The sequence below is a fragment of the Schistocerca serialis genome, chromosome 2 (genome assembly GCF_023864345.2).
Source record: "Schistocerca serialis cubense isolate TAMUIC-IGC-003099 chromosome 2, iqSchSeri2.2, whole genome shotgun sequence".
Lineage (NCBI taxonomy): Eukaryota > Metazoa > Arthropoda > Insecta > Orthoptera > Acrididae > Schistocerca > Schistocerca serialis.
This window is the reverse complement of record NC_064639.1, coordinates 181,438,712-181,457,849: the sequence shown is the minus strand read 5'-3', so window position 1 is coordinate 181,457,849 and position 19,138 is coordinate 181,438,712. Positions and strand designations below refer to the sequence as shown.

Here is a 19,138-nt window from a genome sequence, read left to right as displayed (position 1 = left end):
ATTAATGACATAGGAGACAATCTGAGTAGCCATCTTAAGATTGTTTGCAGATGATGCTGTCATTTACCATCTTGTAAAGTCATCAGATGATCAAAATGACTTGCAAAATGATTTAGATAAGATATCTGTATGGTGCAAAAAGTGGCAATTGACCCTGAATAAGGAAAAGTGTGAAGTTATTCACATGAGTACTAAAAGAAATCAGCTAAATTTCGATTACGCGATAAGTTGCACAAATCTAAAGGCCGTAAATTCAACTCAATACTTAGGGATTACAATTACAAATAATCTAAATTGAAATTATCACATAGATAATATTGTGGGTAGAGCAAATCAAAGATCGCGATTCATTGGCAGAACACTTAGGTGCAACAAGTGTACTAAAGAGACTGCTTACACCACACTTGTCCGTCCTATTGTGGAGTATTGCTGGGCGGTGTGGTATCTGCATCAGGTGTGACTGACGGATGACATCGAAAAAGTACAAAGAAGGGCAGCTCATTTTGTATTATCGCAAAATAGGGGAGATAGTGTCACAGAGATGATACGTGAACTGGAGTAGCAATCATTAAAACAAAGGCGTTTTTCGTTGCGACGGGATCATATGAAATTTCAATCACCAGTTTTCACCTCTGATTGCGAAAACATTCGGTTGGCACCCACCTACATAGGGAGAAATGATCATCACGATAAAATAAGAGAAATCAGGGCTCACACAGAAAAATTTAAGTGCTCGTTTTTCCTGCATGTCGTTCGAGAGTGGAACGGTAGAGAGACAGCTTGAAGGTGATTCATTGAACCCTCTGCCAGGCACTTTATTGTGAATAGCAGAGTAATCACGTTTACATAGACGTTTCTAATAGATAATTGGCAAAATGATAAACAGGCAATGCTGGGTTTTTGGCAAGTGTTTTATAAAAAGACCACAGTTACGTTATAGAGTGATACATTTGAGGAGGATTCCCTTGTTTGCTCTATGTGATATTCTGGACATACTAATATACCAGTAACAGATACAAAATTGCACTTTATTTTCTGGAACATACGTGAAATATTCTCAGGCACACAATATTCTCATTGTTATCAATATGCATTAAAAGAATTGCATTTAATATCTGAGAGTTCCCTATAATTGTGACAATAGAAATGTGCTTAAGAAAATAATTCACTGTTCTTGAAGTAAAGTTTGAAATGCAGTGGACATTATAGCTGCTAAGAGGATCATGTCATTAAATTCCCCATCTCCTCTCCCAGAAAAGAAGCAAATCTGCACCTCACAATGGCCCCACCTCTGCCTACAAAGGCAGAGGTCATATTATGGATGCCCAGGTGTGGTGGTCATTTATGGAAATTATGTCATAAATATATATCAGTTTGTTATGACTTCATGAGGAACACAGTAGCGCGATATGTAATATCCCTGCATCATCTCAACTCAAAGGATAACAATAACGTCAAATTCTGAATTATCTATGGCACAAACGTGATACATGTTTTAAAATTCTGTATGGTGTCCGTCTTCTTACTCAGAAAAACAACACATAAGTAAAAGAAAACCACTAACCGCAATTGACCAGTTTGTAGCATGCACACTGAAGAGACAAAGAAACTGGTACACCTGCCTAATATCGTGTAAGGCCTCCCAAGCACACAGAAGTGCTGCAACACGACATGGCGTGGACTCAACTAGTGTCTGATGTAGTTCTGGAGGGCATTGACACTATGAATCCTGCAGGACTCCCTTAGATCCTAAGAGTATGAGGGGGTGGAGATCTCTTCTGAACAGCATGTTTGCAAGACATCCCAGATGTGCTCAATAATGTTCATGTCTGGGGAGTTTGATGGCCTGCAGAGGTGTTTAAACTCACAAGGGAACCTCCCCATCGCACCCCCCTCAGATTTAGTTATAAGTTGGCACAGTGGATAGGCCTTGAAAAACTGAACACAGATCAATCAAGAAAACAGGAAGAAGGTGTGTGGAACTATGAAAAAATAAGTAAAATATACAATTTGAGTAGTCCATACGCAAGATAGGCAACATTAAGGATAGCTTGATCTCAGGAGCGCAGTGGTCCCGTGGTTAGCGTGAGCAGCTGCGGAACGAGAGGTCTTTGGTTCAAGTCCTGCCTCCAGTGAAAAGTTTAATATTTTATTTTCAGTTTATTTGACAGACTCTTATGTTTTCATCACTTTTTTGGAGTGATTATCACATCCACAAGAAAACCTAAATCGGGCAAGGTAGAAGAATCTTTTTACCCATTTGCCAAGTGTACAAGTTAGGAGGGTCGACAACATATTCCTGTCATGTGACGCACATGCCTTCACCAGTGTCATATAGAATATATCAGACGTGTTTTCCTGTGGAGGAATCGGTTGACCTATGACCTTGCAATCAAATGTTTTCGGTTCCCATTGGAGAGGCACGTCCTTTCGTCTACTAATCGCACGGTTTTGCGGTGCGGTCGCAAAATACAGACACTAAACTTATTACAGTGAACAGAGATTTCAATGAATGAACGGACAGATCATAACTTTGCGAAAATAAGAAATTAAAATTTTAAATTGAGGGCGGACTTGAACCGTTGACCTTTCGTTCCACAGCTGCTCACGCTAACCACGGGACCACGGCGCGCGTGAACTCAGATTATCCTAGATGTTGCCTATCTTGCGCATAGACAACTCAGTTTGTATATTTTGCTTATTTTTTCATAGTTCCATACAACTTCTTCCTGTTTTCTCGATTGATTTGTGTTCAGTTTTTCAAGGCTTATCCACTGTGCCAACTTATAACTAAATCTGAGGGGGGGTGCGATGGGGAGGTTCCCTTGTCAGAAGAATGTTCCTCACACCACCCTGTAGCAATTCTAGGCATGTGGGGTGTCGCATTCTCCTGCTGGAACTGCCCAAGTCCGTCGGAATGCATAATAGACACGAATGGGTGCAGGTGATCAGACAGGATGCTTACGTACTTGTCACCTGTCAGACTCATATCTAGATGTCTTTGGGGTCACATATCACCCCAACTGCCTCTACAGAGCCTCCACCAGCTTGAACAGTCCCGTGCTGACTTGTAGGGTCGATGGATTCATGGGGTTGTCTCCATACTCATACAAGTCTGTCCGCTCAATAGAATCTGAAACGAGACTCGTCCGACCAGGCAATATGTTTCCAGTCCTCAACAGTCCAATGTCACTGAAGCCCATATCAATGATGTTTTGTTGAATGGTTTGCACGCTGACACTTGTTAATGGCCCAGCGTTGAAATGTGCAGCAATTTGTGGAAGGGTTGCATTTCTGTCATGTCGAACGATTCTTTTCAGTCATCGTTGGTCCTGTTCTTGCAGGATCTTTTTCCAGCCGCAGCAGTGTCTGAGATTTGATGCTTACCTGATTCCTGATATTCATGGTGCACTTGTGAAATGGTCATACAGGAAAATAGCCACTTCATCGCTACCTCAGAGATGCTGTGTTCCACCGCTTGTGCGCCGAATATAACACAACATCCAAACTCACTTAAATCTTGATAACCTGCCATTGGAGCAGCAGTATCCCACCTAACAACTGTGCCAGACACTTGTTGTCTGATAGAGGCATTGCCAATCGCAGTGCCGTATTCTACCTGTTTACATATCTCTGCATTTGAATATGCATGCCTATACTAGTTTCTTTAGCGCTTCAGTGTAGCTAAGTGTAGAGCACATAAAATTCATTAGCTTATTCAGTACAACCAAAGACCTCATCGGTGGAAAAGCATGTGTGAATAGACAGGAAAGAGTAGTATGATTGTAGTATGATTTTTTATGGGGGTGGGGGGAAGGGGGGGGGGGAAGACATACCATAGAACAGAAATTATTGGCAATTTGATAAATTTATTAAGATGTTGATTAGTTTGTTTACCGAATCAGCAATTGTACGAAGAGCAAAAGATGCTTTCAAATTGTGGAGGAAGTCTGTTACTAATGGGTGTGTGGAATGTGTTTGCTTTTACAACCTGGTGCCCAATAAGAAGCCAACAATAAATGTATTTTCAACCACATGTGCATTTGAAATCAGTGAAGATAACACAACATGAAGTATGAATATTACACACTTCCTCCTGCTTAGGCAAGTGGTGCAAATCAGTTGGTTCTTTTTGCACATAATGTGGTCTACAGTGGGTCTTAAGAGGGTTATGGAAGCACCATCAGCTCATAGGTGGTTCCTTAAAATACTCCCAAACAAAGCTTTTTTTTTTTTTTTTACCAAAACTGAGTAACAGGAAATGGGTGGAATTTTTACAGTATATCCCTAAGATTCAGATCTTGAAGAGTCTTGAAATTTTTCTTACTTTTATCCATTTCTGAGATACAGAAGTTCAAAGTTACCCTACTTGTATGCACAAAATCTGTTGTGCGGAATGAAAGGTATTTTGTAAAGTGATGTGGCAGTGAGAAATATGCTATAAAATGTCTCTGTCATCATCAGAAGGGTTCTAGGAGCCCCATTTTGTAGTACTGAAGCACATGAAAATTTTTGTTCCTGTAAAATCTGGTCTAAGGTGTAAAATTAGTTTTGCTTTATTTCAATTTTGCGTAAGTAAACTACCCTTATTTTACTGACCCATAAAGTTCTTTTCATATGATTGATGTGCCCTGCAGTGGCAGTGAAAAGAAAGGAAAATGCTCCTGTTGGAGCACAAAAAAGGCAAATATGCTCCAGTTTTAAAGACTGACTGAAAAGTAGGGCAACAGCAAAAGTAGCGTACCAGCTGCTTCATTCTACCTTCCGCAGCACCTTAAAAATTTTTGCATGGGAACATAGTCACACTTTTTTTATGATGTGTGAGAAGGAGACAGCGGAAGTGGGAAAGAAACAGAAAAGTAATAAAGACTAGACAACAATGTGAGGGAAAGAGGGGGACAGAGTGTCAGTGGAACATTGTTGACAGTGACAGTACAGTGCTAGGAAAAGAATGGTGCCAGTGGGAGAGGCATAAAGAGAAGGAGAATGTGGATGTGGGTGAGAGCCAGTGATGGGAGACAAAAAGTCTTTGACAACGACAGTGAGGAAGAATGATGTAGTGGCAGTGTGAAGAAACATCAGCAGCACGAAGGAGTGAACGAGATAGTAGCAGTAAATGTGAATTTACACCTGTGCACCTAGCAGCTAGTAGCCGTGCAACTTCTTTCCCCACGCACAACTACAGGCACACGTTTAGGTGTGTGCCTCTTCTTCGACATGTGCGTGCAGGTGACTCCATTCACAGTGGACACATCTCCTGTGAGTGGGGCAAGCTGCAGCCACATGACGACTAGGTGCAAGGTGCACGGGTCTAAATGCACCTTTAGGGAGAGCATGAGGAAGACAGTGATGGTGAGTGGAGACATTAGTAGTAGGACAGAATGAAGCAGACTCTGGCTGTAAGACAGAGACAACTAGAGAGACACAAAGAGATCATGACAATGAGTTGGAATGAGTAAGTGAGTGAGAACAGACAAGTGGATGTGAATGGATATGAGCGACTTAGAGTGACGGACTACTGGGTGTGAGTTACCAATAGGGGAGCTTGTGGGAGTGAGAGATGATTTGCACGTTAAAAGAGAGTGCAAGTATGTTAGCAAGGTGCTGAGGAAGGTAGAAGGTTTTTCAGTCAGACTCTTTTGAAACAAGACCATATTTGCGTTTCTTTGTTCTCTGATAGGAGCATTATTCTTCGGCTTATGTTGGTCCACTTTTGAAACACAATACAGTAGTGATAGTGGGTGGCATGCATTCTACAAGTTCCTGGTAAGTTTTCAGAGGTACCTAATGTTTATGCATAGATCCTTCAATTGCCAAAAAATATGAGCTACTGAACTGTGGATGCGGAGCTCACATCAGATTGTGTTCCATCAGTTTCAGAATAGGTGAATTTTGTGGCCAAGAAATCAATGTGAGTTCTCTACCACACTCCTCAAACAACTGTAGCACAATTCTGGCCTTACGACATGGACAGTTATCCCACTGGAAAATGCTATCAGTGTCAGGGAAGAGACAAGCATGAATGGCTGCAGGTGGTCAACAATAATGTTCACAGTCTGTACAATTCAGCAGGTGGTTTTTTTAAGTGTTGCCTGTGTTACAGGTATCATCTCCTCTTACAGAACTTACGATCCACTGGTTCTTTCTTTCCAAATTTGTTAATTCACTATGCGCTGCTATGTATAACATTATTTTGTGTCTTATTTCAGAGTTTATAGCACTCAGTATAACATGCTTCCGGCCAGCCTCCTCATTTTGCTAACTATCCCAGCAGTAATTTTTCTGAACTTATTAAAGAAAAGCAGCTCTCATTTCCAATGTGGAAGTTAAAATTGGTATTTTGTGTACTACTTGTATTGTCTGCCTCCATAGCTGAGTGGTCAGCATGGCTGACTGCCATGAGGGGGACCTGGGTTTGATTACCGGTACTGCCAGGTTTTTTTCCTCGGTGGGACTGGTATGAGGTGCACTCCATCTCATGATGCCAACTGGGCAGCTACTCGATTGACTAGTAGCTCTTCCAAGGTCAAGAAACCTGACAACAACGTTGAGAGTGGTGTTCTAACCACATGCCTCTCCATATTTCATCTGATGACCCCATTGGTAGAGTGTGATATGGCCTTCAGTTGGGTGTGTTGACCATCTGAGCTCAGAATGCTCAACTTTTTTTTTTTTTTTTTTTTTTTTTTACTGATTTCATCGTATGAAATATTATATTACAGACAGCCATGTTGTGGCAGTTCGGTTCGAGGAATCCTCCATAGACACAAGGCTATTTATGTGTTGGCCAGATTTCCTAGCATGAATTCTGTAGAGCACATCTAAGAATTCTGGGTAGCAAGTAAAAAATTGGGACTTGGATAGCAATAGTGAGATGGAAAGGAGAGTAAGGGCAGAGATATTACGATGAATGTAAGACTTTCATATGGATGTCTTGTACTGTATCATCATGGAAATAACTGTAGTTAGAATGTTCAATATGTTGCAGAGTGCTTCCACTAAACAATCACTATACTTCACAGCCACAGTGGTGAAACCTTGGCCAATGGGGAAATAGTTGTTCTTTTTATAAACATATTGTGTCACCAAGTTGGGATTGAGACAGGAAACTGCTGCAAGAATGTAACTGAGTAACTTCAGAATGATTTTTCAGAATGATTACCAAAGTGCAGGACAGTCTCTGTCCTACAGTTATTGCCAGTCGGCAAAACAGATATCTGACTGCTGCAAATGTGGAATAGCAGACAATATTATTTAGTGCATCTACTTCCATGAGAGCATACATGATTTGTTGACTTAACAAACACTGAAATGTTATGTGTAATTGATTTTGGAATAATCTTATTTACTGACATGTAAGGCCCATTAAAGACAGTGTTGTCCTCTGTTTATAGTTGGTAGCCAATTATTGGCATTCACTTTCAGTCAACAGAGCTACTGCCATTGTAACCTCATTAAGAGTCTTCTTGTAAGGTGAATTCAAAAGAATACGAGTTGGAGGCTGTAAAATGAAAACTGTTGGAAGAATCATCATGTCACTGCCTGCGGAAGACAGTGTGGCCTGTATAAAGGTGCTGAGGCCTCAAACCCACTAGAGGGATATGGGGACACACTCACATGGCAACAAAGGGAACATGCACACATCCACTGTCCATTGTATTGAGTCACGCTGGAAACAATGAAATGAAGGCTTCAAAAGAAGAGCAAAGGTTTGTAGGGCTTTGTCTGGTAGCATAAGGCGTGGTGGGAATGGAAATTCATCAAAGAATGGCACAAGTGTATGGAGAGCACTGCATGTCCTCTGTAAGAGTAAAAGTATGGTACAAGTGATTCAGGGAAGGACAGAGTCGTAGGTTGATACTGCATGGTCTGGAGTGCCACACTGCATTACCAATGCCATTGTCCAGCCCATGGATGCCCTCATTATTCAAGGCGCGCAGGTTATGGTAGCAGCCATATAAGTTGGATTGTGCATCAGAGGTTTTCACACCATCATTAAGGACAGGTAGAAATTTTGCAAAGTGTGCACCCAGTAGGTGCCTCACTGTCTTCAACCAGCACAGGAAACATGTTGAATGGGACTCTCTCTTGAACATTTGCAGTCCTAAGTCAAGGAAGTGAATGTGTTGTGACTCTTCAAGTTTTGATTTATTGTAAATAGTCTTCAAGGCTTTCATAGGTCACCTGAAAACTCTTAGATAGCAATCATCGGATTTCTTAGTAAGTTTAGATGTTGTGTCTTTGTTTACAAAGGTGCCCTTGCAGGACTCTTTGGAGCTCATTAGCAACAAGTTCGAGGAGGGCATAGTAGCATTATTTAACACGTGCTTACTTCAACATACTTCTTAGTTCATGACAAATATTTTGAACAAGTGGACAGTGTCGCCATGGGAAGCTCTCGTGTCTCCTGTGGTGGCCAATTATTTTATAGAGGACTTTGAAGAAAAAGCACTGCAGTCAGCCACTCTCAAACCCTCTTGTTTTCTGCGGTATGTGGACGATACATTTGTGGTGTGGCCACATGGACTTGATACTCTACCTACGTTTCTTCAGCATCTGAATTCGCTCCATCCGAATATAAACTTCACAATGGAAGTGGAAAAAGATGATACTTTATCTTTTCTTGATGTTTTGGTATGGAAAGCAGATGGAACCTTGGGACACAGCGTCTACTGCAAGTCAATGCATACAGATCTATATCTGCAGGCCACAAGCTGCCTTCATCCTGTACAATGCGGTAGTGCATTATGTATGTTAGTTCATAGAGCACATGTTGTATCTGATCCTGAAAGCCTGTCAAGTGAAATACAACATTTGAAGACAGTGTTCTGACAAAACAGTTATTCTGAGAGACATATACGTAATGCATTCAGGCCCAGGCAAGTTCAGTCTGAGGAACAGAATGAAGGTAGGAAGATACCCACCACTTTGGCCTTTTTGTCGTCTTTTGGTGCCATGTCGTCAAGAGTCGTAAGAGCCCTCGGAAGATATGGAATTAAGTGTGTTTTTCAACCATCTGCAAAACTGAGAAACCTGTTGGGTTTGGTTAAGGATGACCTCGGCCTGAGGAAATGTAGTGTGTACAAGATTCCTTGTCAATGTGGGGCAGGGTATATAGGCCAGACATGCCGCACAGTACAAGAATGCTGCGATGAACATCAGCGTCATACATGCCTTCGTCAACCGGAAAAGTCGGCAACTGCGGGACACTGTCTGAATACAGGACATTGGATGATTTATGAAAAGATGGAAGTTTTATCCCTGGTATCATCTATCTGGGATTGCGTCATTAAGGAAGCAGTACATATTCACAAGGCCGATAATCTCATCAACAAGTATGCGTATTCCAATTGAGCACATCCTGGAACCCTGCATTGGCTGCTATTAAATCTCGGCGCTAAAATCAAGATTCTTTGATAACAGGCCTATCATAACATTGGTCTAATGCGGCCGTTGGTGAGTAACATCTGGTCGCACTGTTTGCAAATGCAGCATACAGCGCAAGTGCAGGAGAGTCACTCTGTGATTTTCAGCAGAGGGAGTTTGATTATGTCACCATCTATCTGCAAATCATTGCATACGCACGATTTCCGTGCCTGCACATTCTTTGCATATGTGTTCTAGAAACAGGGTGTCAACATGCAGATACTGTCAGTCATACCTAGCCACCAGCAAGGTTGAACCACCTGAAGATGTCGGACAGTTGCTCCAAGAAAATTTTGTGGAATTTGCACAATGTGATCCAGCGGCAAACCTGTGAAGACTATTTACAAGTGAATGTGTTCTTGTCGCAAATGGTCAGTGGAGATGAGACACAGTGTCATTACTTCAAACCTCAGTCAAAATGACAAAATTTCCAATGCAAGTATGCAGGGTTGCTGCCACCCAAAAAATCCAAGGTCATCCCTACAAGTGTGGGAAAGGCAATGCACACTTACTTCTTTGAGCGGAAAGGCCCCTGCAGCATAGGAGAAACTTGGGCTGCAGTGTTCTTCTTCGGCATGCCGTCAGCAATTTTCCTTTGTGAGAGACGATTTGTACAAGATCATGTGTTGATTTAATGTTCTATATTCACTTATTTTATTGTTAATGTCACATCTTCTGCATAATCATTGAGCAATTTGTAACAAATCTGCATTTGTGATTTAGTTACTGTAGCAAATTTTCTAACTAACATATTGTGTTACATCTAGTTTTCCCTTAAAGAGGAGTAGCCTTGTATATTATCATAAATTAACTCTGTTTTTGTGTTTGCTAACAACTATAATTAACATTAAAAGTTTTAGGAAACTAGTTATTTTTACCATAGGTTTCTGTGTTGCCTTATTAGAAATTTCGTTTTCTGTATCTGCTTCTATTCCTATAGTGAATTAGCAACTTTTTAGATCAACGGATTAAAACATAATCAGCAGGTTTAATTTAAAGACATTTGTTCACTGCCTTGTAATATATTGCACCAGCCAAAATGCAGCCCCACTGTCAATGCTGTTGTCAAACATGGGATGAGTTGGTTGATATTGGTAATCAGATGGAAATTGCCCAGACTACTGTCAAACAATTGGCAGCTGCTGCGAATTGGTGTGTTGGAAGAGCTCCTTAGAGCAACTGTGACACCTGTCCCATAAGCACCTGAAGTACTAGCCTCTCCTGTGGATCCTGACTCCTCTGCAGAAAGTGCAGTGGTGTGTCAGTGGTAATCTAGGTGACCTGTACAGGATGGACAGAGACCAGGGAGGACTCAGGTTGTTGTAAAAATCCCTGTACCCAACAAGTTTAAGGTGCTGTCTTTCATTGAGATTGAAACTGAGGCAGTGGGACTCATTTCACCTATTTGGGGAAAATTTTTTTGGCCATTATCAACGGTAGGCAAACGCAAAAGGGTAGAGGTCCATTAATCATCGGCAGTTCAAATGTGTGGTGAATGATGGTACTCCTTAGGGAAATGGCAACGAAGAACAGGAAAGGATTCCAGGTACACTCGTTGTGTATGCCTGGTGGCCTCATTTAGTATGTTGAAGAGGCTGTTATAGCAGCCACTGAGGGAACAGGGTGCAACCAACTGCAGCTTGTGGTGCATGTTGAAACAAATTATGCATGTCGTCTGGGCTCCTAGGTCATTCTTGGGTCATTAAAGCGACTGGCAGAGAAGGTTGAGAAGATCAGCCTTATGCATGGATTTTCAACAAAGCTCACAGTTTCCAGCATTGTCCCAAGAACTGATCATGACCTTTTGGTTCTGAGTCGAGTGGAAAGGCTGAACCAGAGACTTTGAAGGTTCGGTGACAAGCTAGGCTGCAACTTACTGGAATTGTACCTTAGGGTTGAGAACTGTAGGGTCCTCTAAATAGGTAAGGTGTCCACTACACATTAGATGCTGCTACTAAGTAGCTGACTATGTGTAGGGTGCACATAAAGGTTTTTTAGGTTAGGTGACACTCCATCCATTCCGGATACCAATAGCTGTATGAAACCCAGAAGTATCAATGTAAGATTGAAAGAAATGCACCACACAGATAAAGAGTATTAAAATGTTCATGGTAAACTGCTGAAACATTCACAACAAAGTGCCAGAGTTTGCAGCACTCATGAAAAGCAGTGAAACTCACATAATGCTTAGGAACAGGAAGTTGGTTAAAATCTGAAATTGACAGCAGTGAGATTTTTGGGAAAATGGTTATTCGTAAAATTCTTATGCATTGATTGACACTAAGCTGTGACTTACCAACTAGAATAAATGGAGAAGATCTGAGAGTATGCTCTACATGTCGAGTAAGCTCAAGAGTTTTGAAGAGATGCTTGCAGATGCTGCAAGATTGGCATCATGGATCACAGTTATGTTTACTGTTAAAATTCTGAGAATGCACATTTCCCCAAGGAGAGTGAAGCATAATACTTTATCTTATACAAAGGTGAAATTAAGATTGTAAAATCAGATAAACTAGTGCTCAAATACATGCTTACTGACAGCCATTTTTTCTGTTCACTATTCATGAATGGAACAGGGAATGGGATACAGTATTGGCACCAGAAATACCCCCAGTCACAGTTTCCTTGCACCACATTTTATGTACCTACTGCATCACAAACTTTCTGTTTTATATGACAATGAGGCAAGTGTAGTGTATACAGAGTGAAGAAAAAAAGATGCACTTGGAGGTCAGCATGTGGTTCCTCATCCAGATTCAAGAAAAAATTTGTTTAACAACATTGAATGTGTATCATCCCGCACTACTGTACGAGCCATCGTAGCTCATTGAGTAGACTGCTGGGACATCAAACCCACATCCACAATGGAGCTGTGGTTTGAATCCTCATCGGGTTCCTTTTTTATTTTTTAGATGTCCGTTTCCTAGTTGTTATCATTTATAAGCAGGACATCATTTTGGCGCACATGACAATAGCCTATCACATGACAGTTAGATCATTAAACTGCATGCATGTGTCTACTAACTGTGCAGTGGTTGCCATGCAGTACACAACCATAACTGGCCCTGTCAAGTTCACATAGGGTGGCTTCCCAATGGAGTGCACAAATGATGAAAATGTTAATGTGCTCTTGGTGCTGGGTGCATCCGATAAACAAGCTGCTGCTGCTCGTTCGTATGCTGCACGGGACCCTCAAAAGCACCATCTCGATAAGAACGTTCATTGTCACCTGGAGCAACGCCTTCAGGAAACTGGTAATATTCCTCGTAGGTAATGGACAGAGTTCATCCAAGGACTAGACCTACTCCATGGGCAGAGGATGCGATTCTTCAACTGTTAACCAGTCACCTCAGCGAAGTACCCATGATATTGCAAGCCAGTCCCAGATACCTCAAAGACTGACTGTTGAAGTGTTGCATGATGGAGAACTGCATCCAAATCTTACGCATTAAGCATACTATTCTGTGAATGGCTTTTGCACCAAGTGGAAGATAACATTTTATAAATAACGTTATATGGACTGATGAATCTAACTTCTCTCATGGAGGTATTTTCAAGCTCCATAACAGCCATTATTGGTCGGAGTACAACCCATGTCACCCATGAACATGGCTTTCAGGCATAGTTTAGCAGAAACCTGTGGGCTGGAATCGTGGGAGGAGTGCTTTTGGGCCCTTGTCTGTTGCAGGACAAGTTGAATGCACCCCTGTATGGGATGTTTCTTTTGCAATACTTTGCCTTATTCATTAGAAAACATTCCACTTGGTTTTCAGTGACAGCTATGGTTTCAGCATGATGGTGCACTTCCACACTTCAGAATGAATGTGCATAAGTATTTAAATGAAGTGTTTCCAGGGAAATGGCTTGGTCATGGAGGTTCAATGTTATGGCCTCCATGTTCCCCAGACCTTTCCTCTAGAGTTCTATTTGCAGGACACTTGAAGGAACATGTTTATAGTAACCCACACATGGATGTGCACAAGCAAATAGCTCACATGCATGCCACTTTGGCAGTGTTGTATGCAGGAGTGTCGTGTAGGGTCCAGCAAAGTGTGACCCAGCAAGTAGCGAAGTGTTTGCAAATGCAAGGTGGTCCCTTTGAACGTCTCCTGTAAAGTGAATGTTGTTCATATGTGTATGTACCAGCTCTGTGAAGATAAGTCTGGAGATCAAACATACAGATTGGAATTATTTTGTGCATAACATAATGTGCAGTCTATTGTAGGCAGTCTATTGTAGCCTACCTATCGTATTTTTTGTATCTCATTGGATACAGACAATGTTACTGTATCCACTGTTATTTTCTATTGGCTTTATTTGTGCAATGGACGAAACAAAGTGGACTTTTACATGTGTAAGAAGCTCATTTATCTCCTAATGTTTAAATAACAGTAATAGTAACAGAAAAAAATACTCAAGATACCACAACGTGGAGGTGTAAATTGGATACAGTTTTATAATTTAGCTGAAAAAGAATATTGGCTGCAAACACAACTTGAACATCAGTTCTGTCTGTTCCCCACAGCATTACCTCATTTCATTGTGCTAATGGGACAGCTCTGGCACAGCACAGAGCTCATGCTCCTGCCCGTGGCCAGGCTTCAGGCAGTTACAGCATTGCTAGAACCTTGCTTTTTAAATCACATTTCTGTTAAGCCTATTGGTGGGACCAGGTTTTATTAGATACACTGTTTTCTTGAATTGGGATGAGGAATTACATGCTGACCGCCAAGTGCAGTATTTTTTCTTCGCCCTGTATATTCTGTGTAGGTTCAGAAGCCCTTTGTTTTTTAAACTCTTTCATGTATCTTTTTTATGCTTTTAAGCATAGTCCACATGTTTATCTTTGATAGAGAATTTTGTCTCATTTGTGTCTCATCCTTTTATGCAAGGGCAATGAAGTTATTATGCACCCAGAAGCACAGGCCACAGGCATTTCCTTTCTCCTGTCCTTTTTCCAACTTAGATGATACTCCATCCCTATTGACTGTCACATCAGCCAAACATTAAACTGAATCTTCCGTGTTTTCTGGTGTCATGAGTTCATTACCTACTTAAAATAAAAATAGTTGAACCTTGTGGTGCTCATCTTCATCAGCCATTATCATGTGCACTTTTGTGTTGGCTGTGCTGCCAACATTCCTGCTGGTTCCTTGATGGGTTCTGGTACATCACAGAAGCTCTTACCGGGCATGCTCATACCAAACATTCTGGTTTATAACTGAAGCATTTCTACACCAGCATTCATATCTCATGTTGCTGTTTTTGCAGTTCTCTATTGTCCTTGAAATTACATGAAACATTAATTGAAAACAGAATTTTGTGTAGCAGTTCTGTGTCTGATGACTTCAATCTCGATGGGAAGTTAAATCCTTATCTTCCTTCCTTCTTTTTATAAGAGAGAAGGAATGAGGTTGTATAAATGGACAAAGACAAAAATATTTACAAGTACTGAATTACTGTATTCTCTATTGCAAAAATGCTGCAACAAATAAAGCTGTACTATTGCACCACTTTGGCTATCAGCCCTTCACTGCACCTTTAACATACATTAAAAATCTGGCATCAATGCTTTTTTCTATTACACCTTAAATTGCAGTTTACAAGACTTGCTTTCAAGATTCTGTGGATATTATTAAAAATCAGGGGAAATGTTACTCAAAAATAATACATTTGTCGTGCATAATCAGACATTATCAGTAGTGTTTTTTTGTAACATGAATATTTATGTAAACTATTTAATTCTTATTTTAGGGAGACCCACAGTCTGAGACTGGAAGCCACTTGATGGGGAAAACCAAAGATCTATGTCCTGTAACAAATAGTCACACAAACACGAAAAATGATTTGTTTATTGTTTGCCACTGCCTTTAAACCTGCTGTTATTTATGATGACAAAAGTTTGGCTAAATGCTAGGTACACAAATAAGCTATCTAAGGCAGTGCCAAATGTGGAAGGTAAGCACTGATTTAATGCTTTAGTAAATATTGCAACCATCACTTAATTGTACACTAGATACCAAAAGATAAAGAGATTAGAAGGAGAGTCACTTCATGATAATTATCTTAACACTTGACTTTAGAATTTAAAAACGAACCTTGAGATCCTTGCTTACATTCTGTGGAATGCTCCAATGTTGAGAGATGTATTATGTGCTGATCTGATCTATATGCACTAAAATCATGTGTGCAAAAAGTCACTTTGAGTGATTTGTAGAACGCAAGTTTCTTGAAGACTGTTTAACAAAAAACATGATTACTCTGTAAGCAGTTTTTCCTTTGCTGCTGGAAATTTTGAAGCCAACAAGAAGTCTTGCTATAAAGAAGAACTGAGGGCCCTTTACCATAAAATAAAATCAAAACATGCCGAAAAAAATTTTTAACATGAGAGCAAATGTGAAATGTTGGTGTCTGTCTGTCTTTTTTAACCTGCAAGGGTCAGTTCGCATGAATTTGTCCCTTAAGTTACCCAGCATTATTACACTCAAATGCTAAACAATGCACTACAGAAACAATTGAGCCTGTATTATTGCTAGTAAATGATTGTTTCTTCCATTATGACATTGATCCTGATCATGCTGCAGGCAGTTTTTGCCGAAAAAAAAATTGACAACATTTTTGCAGGCCCCTTACTCTCCAGATTCTGTCTCCTTAGAATTAGAAGGAGCCTTTTGTAGACAGGGGATGTGAAGTAAGGATTGCTGAATTTGTGAAGCAACATCTCCAAAAACAAGCACTTCAACGTAATTAATGTTTTCACACGTGGCTGGTGGTTGTGTAACTGATAAAAAACAGTATCTAGTGGAATCACCTTGCAGGATATATCCTCTCTGCATGTAGAAAGGCATTTCTGGTCTCCCCCCCCCCCCCTTCCTGTTTTAGGACAAACCATGGGCCACTCATTGCAGAGTCTAATTACTCTAGCTTAATCACTTGTGAGGTAGAAAAAACTGAAGTTTTAAGTCAGCTTGCAATGAGAAAACGGTGTTATCATTAAGCACTAGTCACAAAAGTCAAAGTTGAAAATTTCATTTACCATTATTTCAAAAGTGTATTTTTTTACGTAGTTTTTGTTTTGCTATTCTTGTATGAATTTTTCTTATTTACTCAACAGATACATCTTCATTTTTAGCTTCTGTTACTATTACAATTTTGCAAAAGATGCTTTCAGTTCACTCTTCTTTATTTCACACCTAGCAACCTGGCCCACCTGCACACGAGTAGCATTAAGTATCTACAGCAAGATGGCTTGACTTGGCGTAGTGTATATTGTTTGGGGCCACAAATAAAATTCAGAGAATAACATTAAGTAAGTGAATATTATCACTTTCACATAACTTATGTGATTTAAGCAGTGTACGCCATGAAAGTTGTCTGGAGGCATGAGTGTTATGGGGTTTGGAGTGGCAATGATGGGGAGCACATTGTGAGGTAAGTATTAGGTTTACAACCAGTGTAAATATTGTATGTGAATCATGGGTGTATGTGTGTGTGAGTGGTTCCGTATGTATCAAGGGTTGACTGAGACAGCACAAATAAAAAAAATAAAAGAAAAACAAGCATGATGTACATGATTAGCTCATATTTCAGCACTACTTTTGTGAAGCTTAGTACACACTGTGATGCATTGTTGAGACTCATTGCCAAAATTGTTCATTGTGGAGTCTTCCTGGTAGACTTCACTGCGCGATGCAAAGAATCGTGTCCACATGCAGATTTCATTCGAGAAAAGTTGAAAGCTGAGTAATGTGCTGCTCTGCTGAAAGAACATATTGCATGTAAATAAAGCAAAGTTGATGAGTTGATGAAGTACTTTTTTGGAAACATTTTACTTGAAGCATAAAAAAAGAAACACCATATTTTTTAGATTAGCAAGGTTTTTTCGCTATACAATTGTTCTCAAACAATTGCAGGGAAACTGTTGGTTAAAATGTTTGATTATTTCAAATTGTAAGTCTCACATCACAGCCCATTGACAAGGTGGTTATCTTTTCATTATTGGTCATATTTATTATGATACTTCAAAGTTGAGTAACTCACTGCCCATTGTCCAAAGAATTGGCAGTGAATTATGAATGTGAATTGCAACAGTCGGAGAGAAGCAAAAATTGTGCTCATATTTCAAAATGTGTTTGTGAACAATCTGTAGAAGTATTTCAAAATATTTTGTATTTATCCACAAGAAATTTCTGAATTCCAATCAAGAAGATAGTGACCAGGTCTTATATGACTTTTAAAAGACTCGAAACTCTTCCTTGTCAGTGGCAATTGATATACCAGTTCTCATGACACCCGTTCATGTTCATCATTTTTTATATATATTGAGCATGCTGAGTTACTGTGCCGGCTGACTATTAGACCGTAAAACCAGATGCAAATTTGATCACCATTTCTGCTAATTCAGGCATTGTTGCTCTATTGAGTTATCATCATTGTTCGGGAGGTGACAATGGCATCGTTTTCGCAACTTAACTTTAATCCATCAGAATTCAGACAATTTATGTGAAATGTTTATAAATCATGTACAGAAACCTTCCTCATGGATCAGTGTATCTGTTGAAAACCAATTAGTGATAGACAGATGGAAGCCAGGAAGCAACCTCAATCTATATATAGATAGATAAGCAGCTTTTATTTGTCTTCACTTTTGTGATTCTAGCATTGTTGTTTACTGTTGTGGCGTTCACATCTTGTAGAGTGATAGAGAAAGTATGCAAAAGTTGGTGTTGGAGTAGATAAAAGACCATCTATCGGACATTCTTACCAGGAGGTTTATAGGGCATCTGTTAAGGTACCCAGGGAATAGATGTGGAAAAAATAAAGGAGACAAAGCTCAGGATATACACTGACAAGCTAAAACATAATGATTACCTGCTCAGTAGCGTGTTTGTCCAACTTTGGAATGCAATACAGAAGCAGTTCTGTATTTCATATATTTGATACATACTTGTTAGGCTTGCTGATGTATGTGGCACTAGATGTCTATGCACAGTTCACACAAGTCTCAGATGTGTTCTGTGGGGTTCAAATAAAGCAGATTTGGTGGCCAAGACACCTGCATGATTTAATTATCTTGCTCTCCAAAGCATCGTAGCATGATTCTGATTTTGTGAGATGCATAGTTATTCTGCTGGAAGATTCCATCATCATCAACGTAGGTTGGTTGATTTGGGGGAGGGGACCAAACAGCGAAGTCATTGGTCCTGTCAGATTAGGAAAGGATGAGGAAGGAAGTCAGCCATGCCCTTACAAAGGAACCATCCTTGCATTTGTCTGAAGCAATTTAGGAAAATCGCGGAAAATTTAAATCAGGATGGCTGGACACAGCTTTGGACTATCATCCTCCCAAATACTAATTATTGCAGCACCTTGCTCAGTCATCATCAAGGAAGATATCGAGTATGAAGGGATGCAGGTAGTCCACAAAAATGTTCACACAGTCCACAGCTGTCATGATGCCTTCGATACCACCACAGGTCCTGTGGAAGCCTAGGTAAAAATCTCCCATTACGTAATACTGCGCCCACTAGGCTACGTGTGCACTGCTGTGCATGTTACAAAGAGTGATTTGCCTGGATGATGGTTTATGTGGGCACAGCCACTGACGTACATCAACATCTGAATCTACATGGCTACTCTGCAAATCACACTTGAGTGCCTGGCAGAGGGTTCATCAAATCACCTTCACAATAATTCTCTATTATTCCATTCT

At 40.3% G+C, this 19,138-nt stretch overlaps 1 protein-coding gene across 3 annotated transcripts in view; it reads left to right on the top strand.

The window, feature by feature from the left end:
• LOC126456889 (RNA-binding protein lark) overlaps positions 1–19,138 on the top strand; it is a 126,769-nt gene that overhangs the window by 82,305 nt on the left and 25,326 nt on the right. For all 3 annotated transcript variants that reach the window (XM_050092720.1, XM_050092721.1, XM_050092719.1), the window contains exon 9: positions 15,181–15,384. In XM_050092720.1, the coding sequence (XP_049948677.1) occupies positions 15,181–15,214 (34 nt within the window). In that variant the 3' untranslated portion in view covers positions 15,215–15,384. The remainder of the gene's footprint in view (positions 1–15,180; positions 15,385–19,138) is intronic.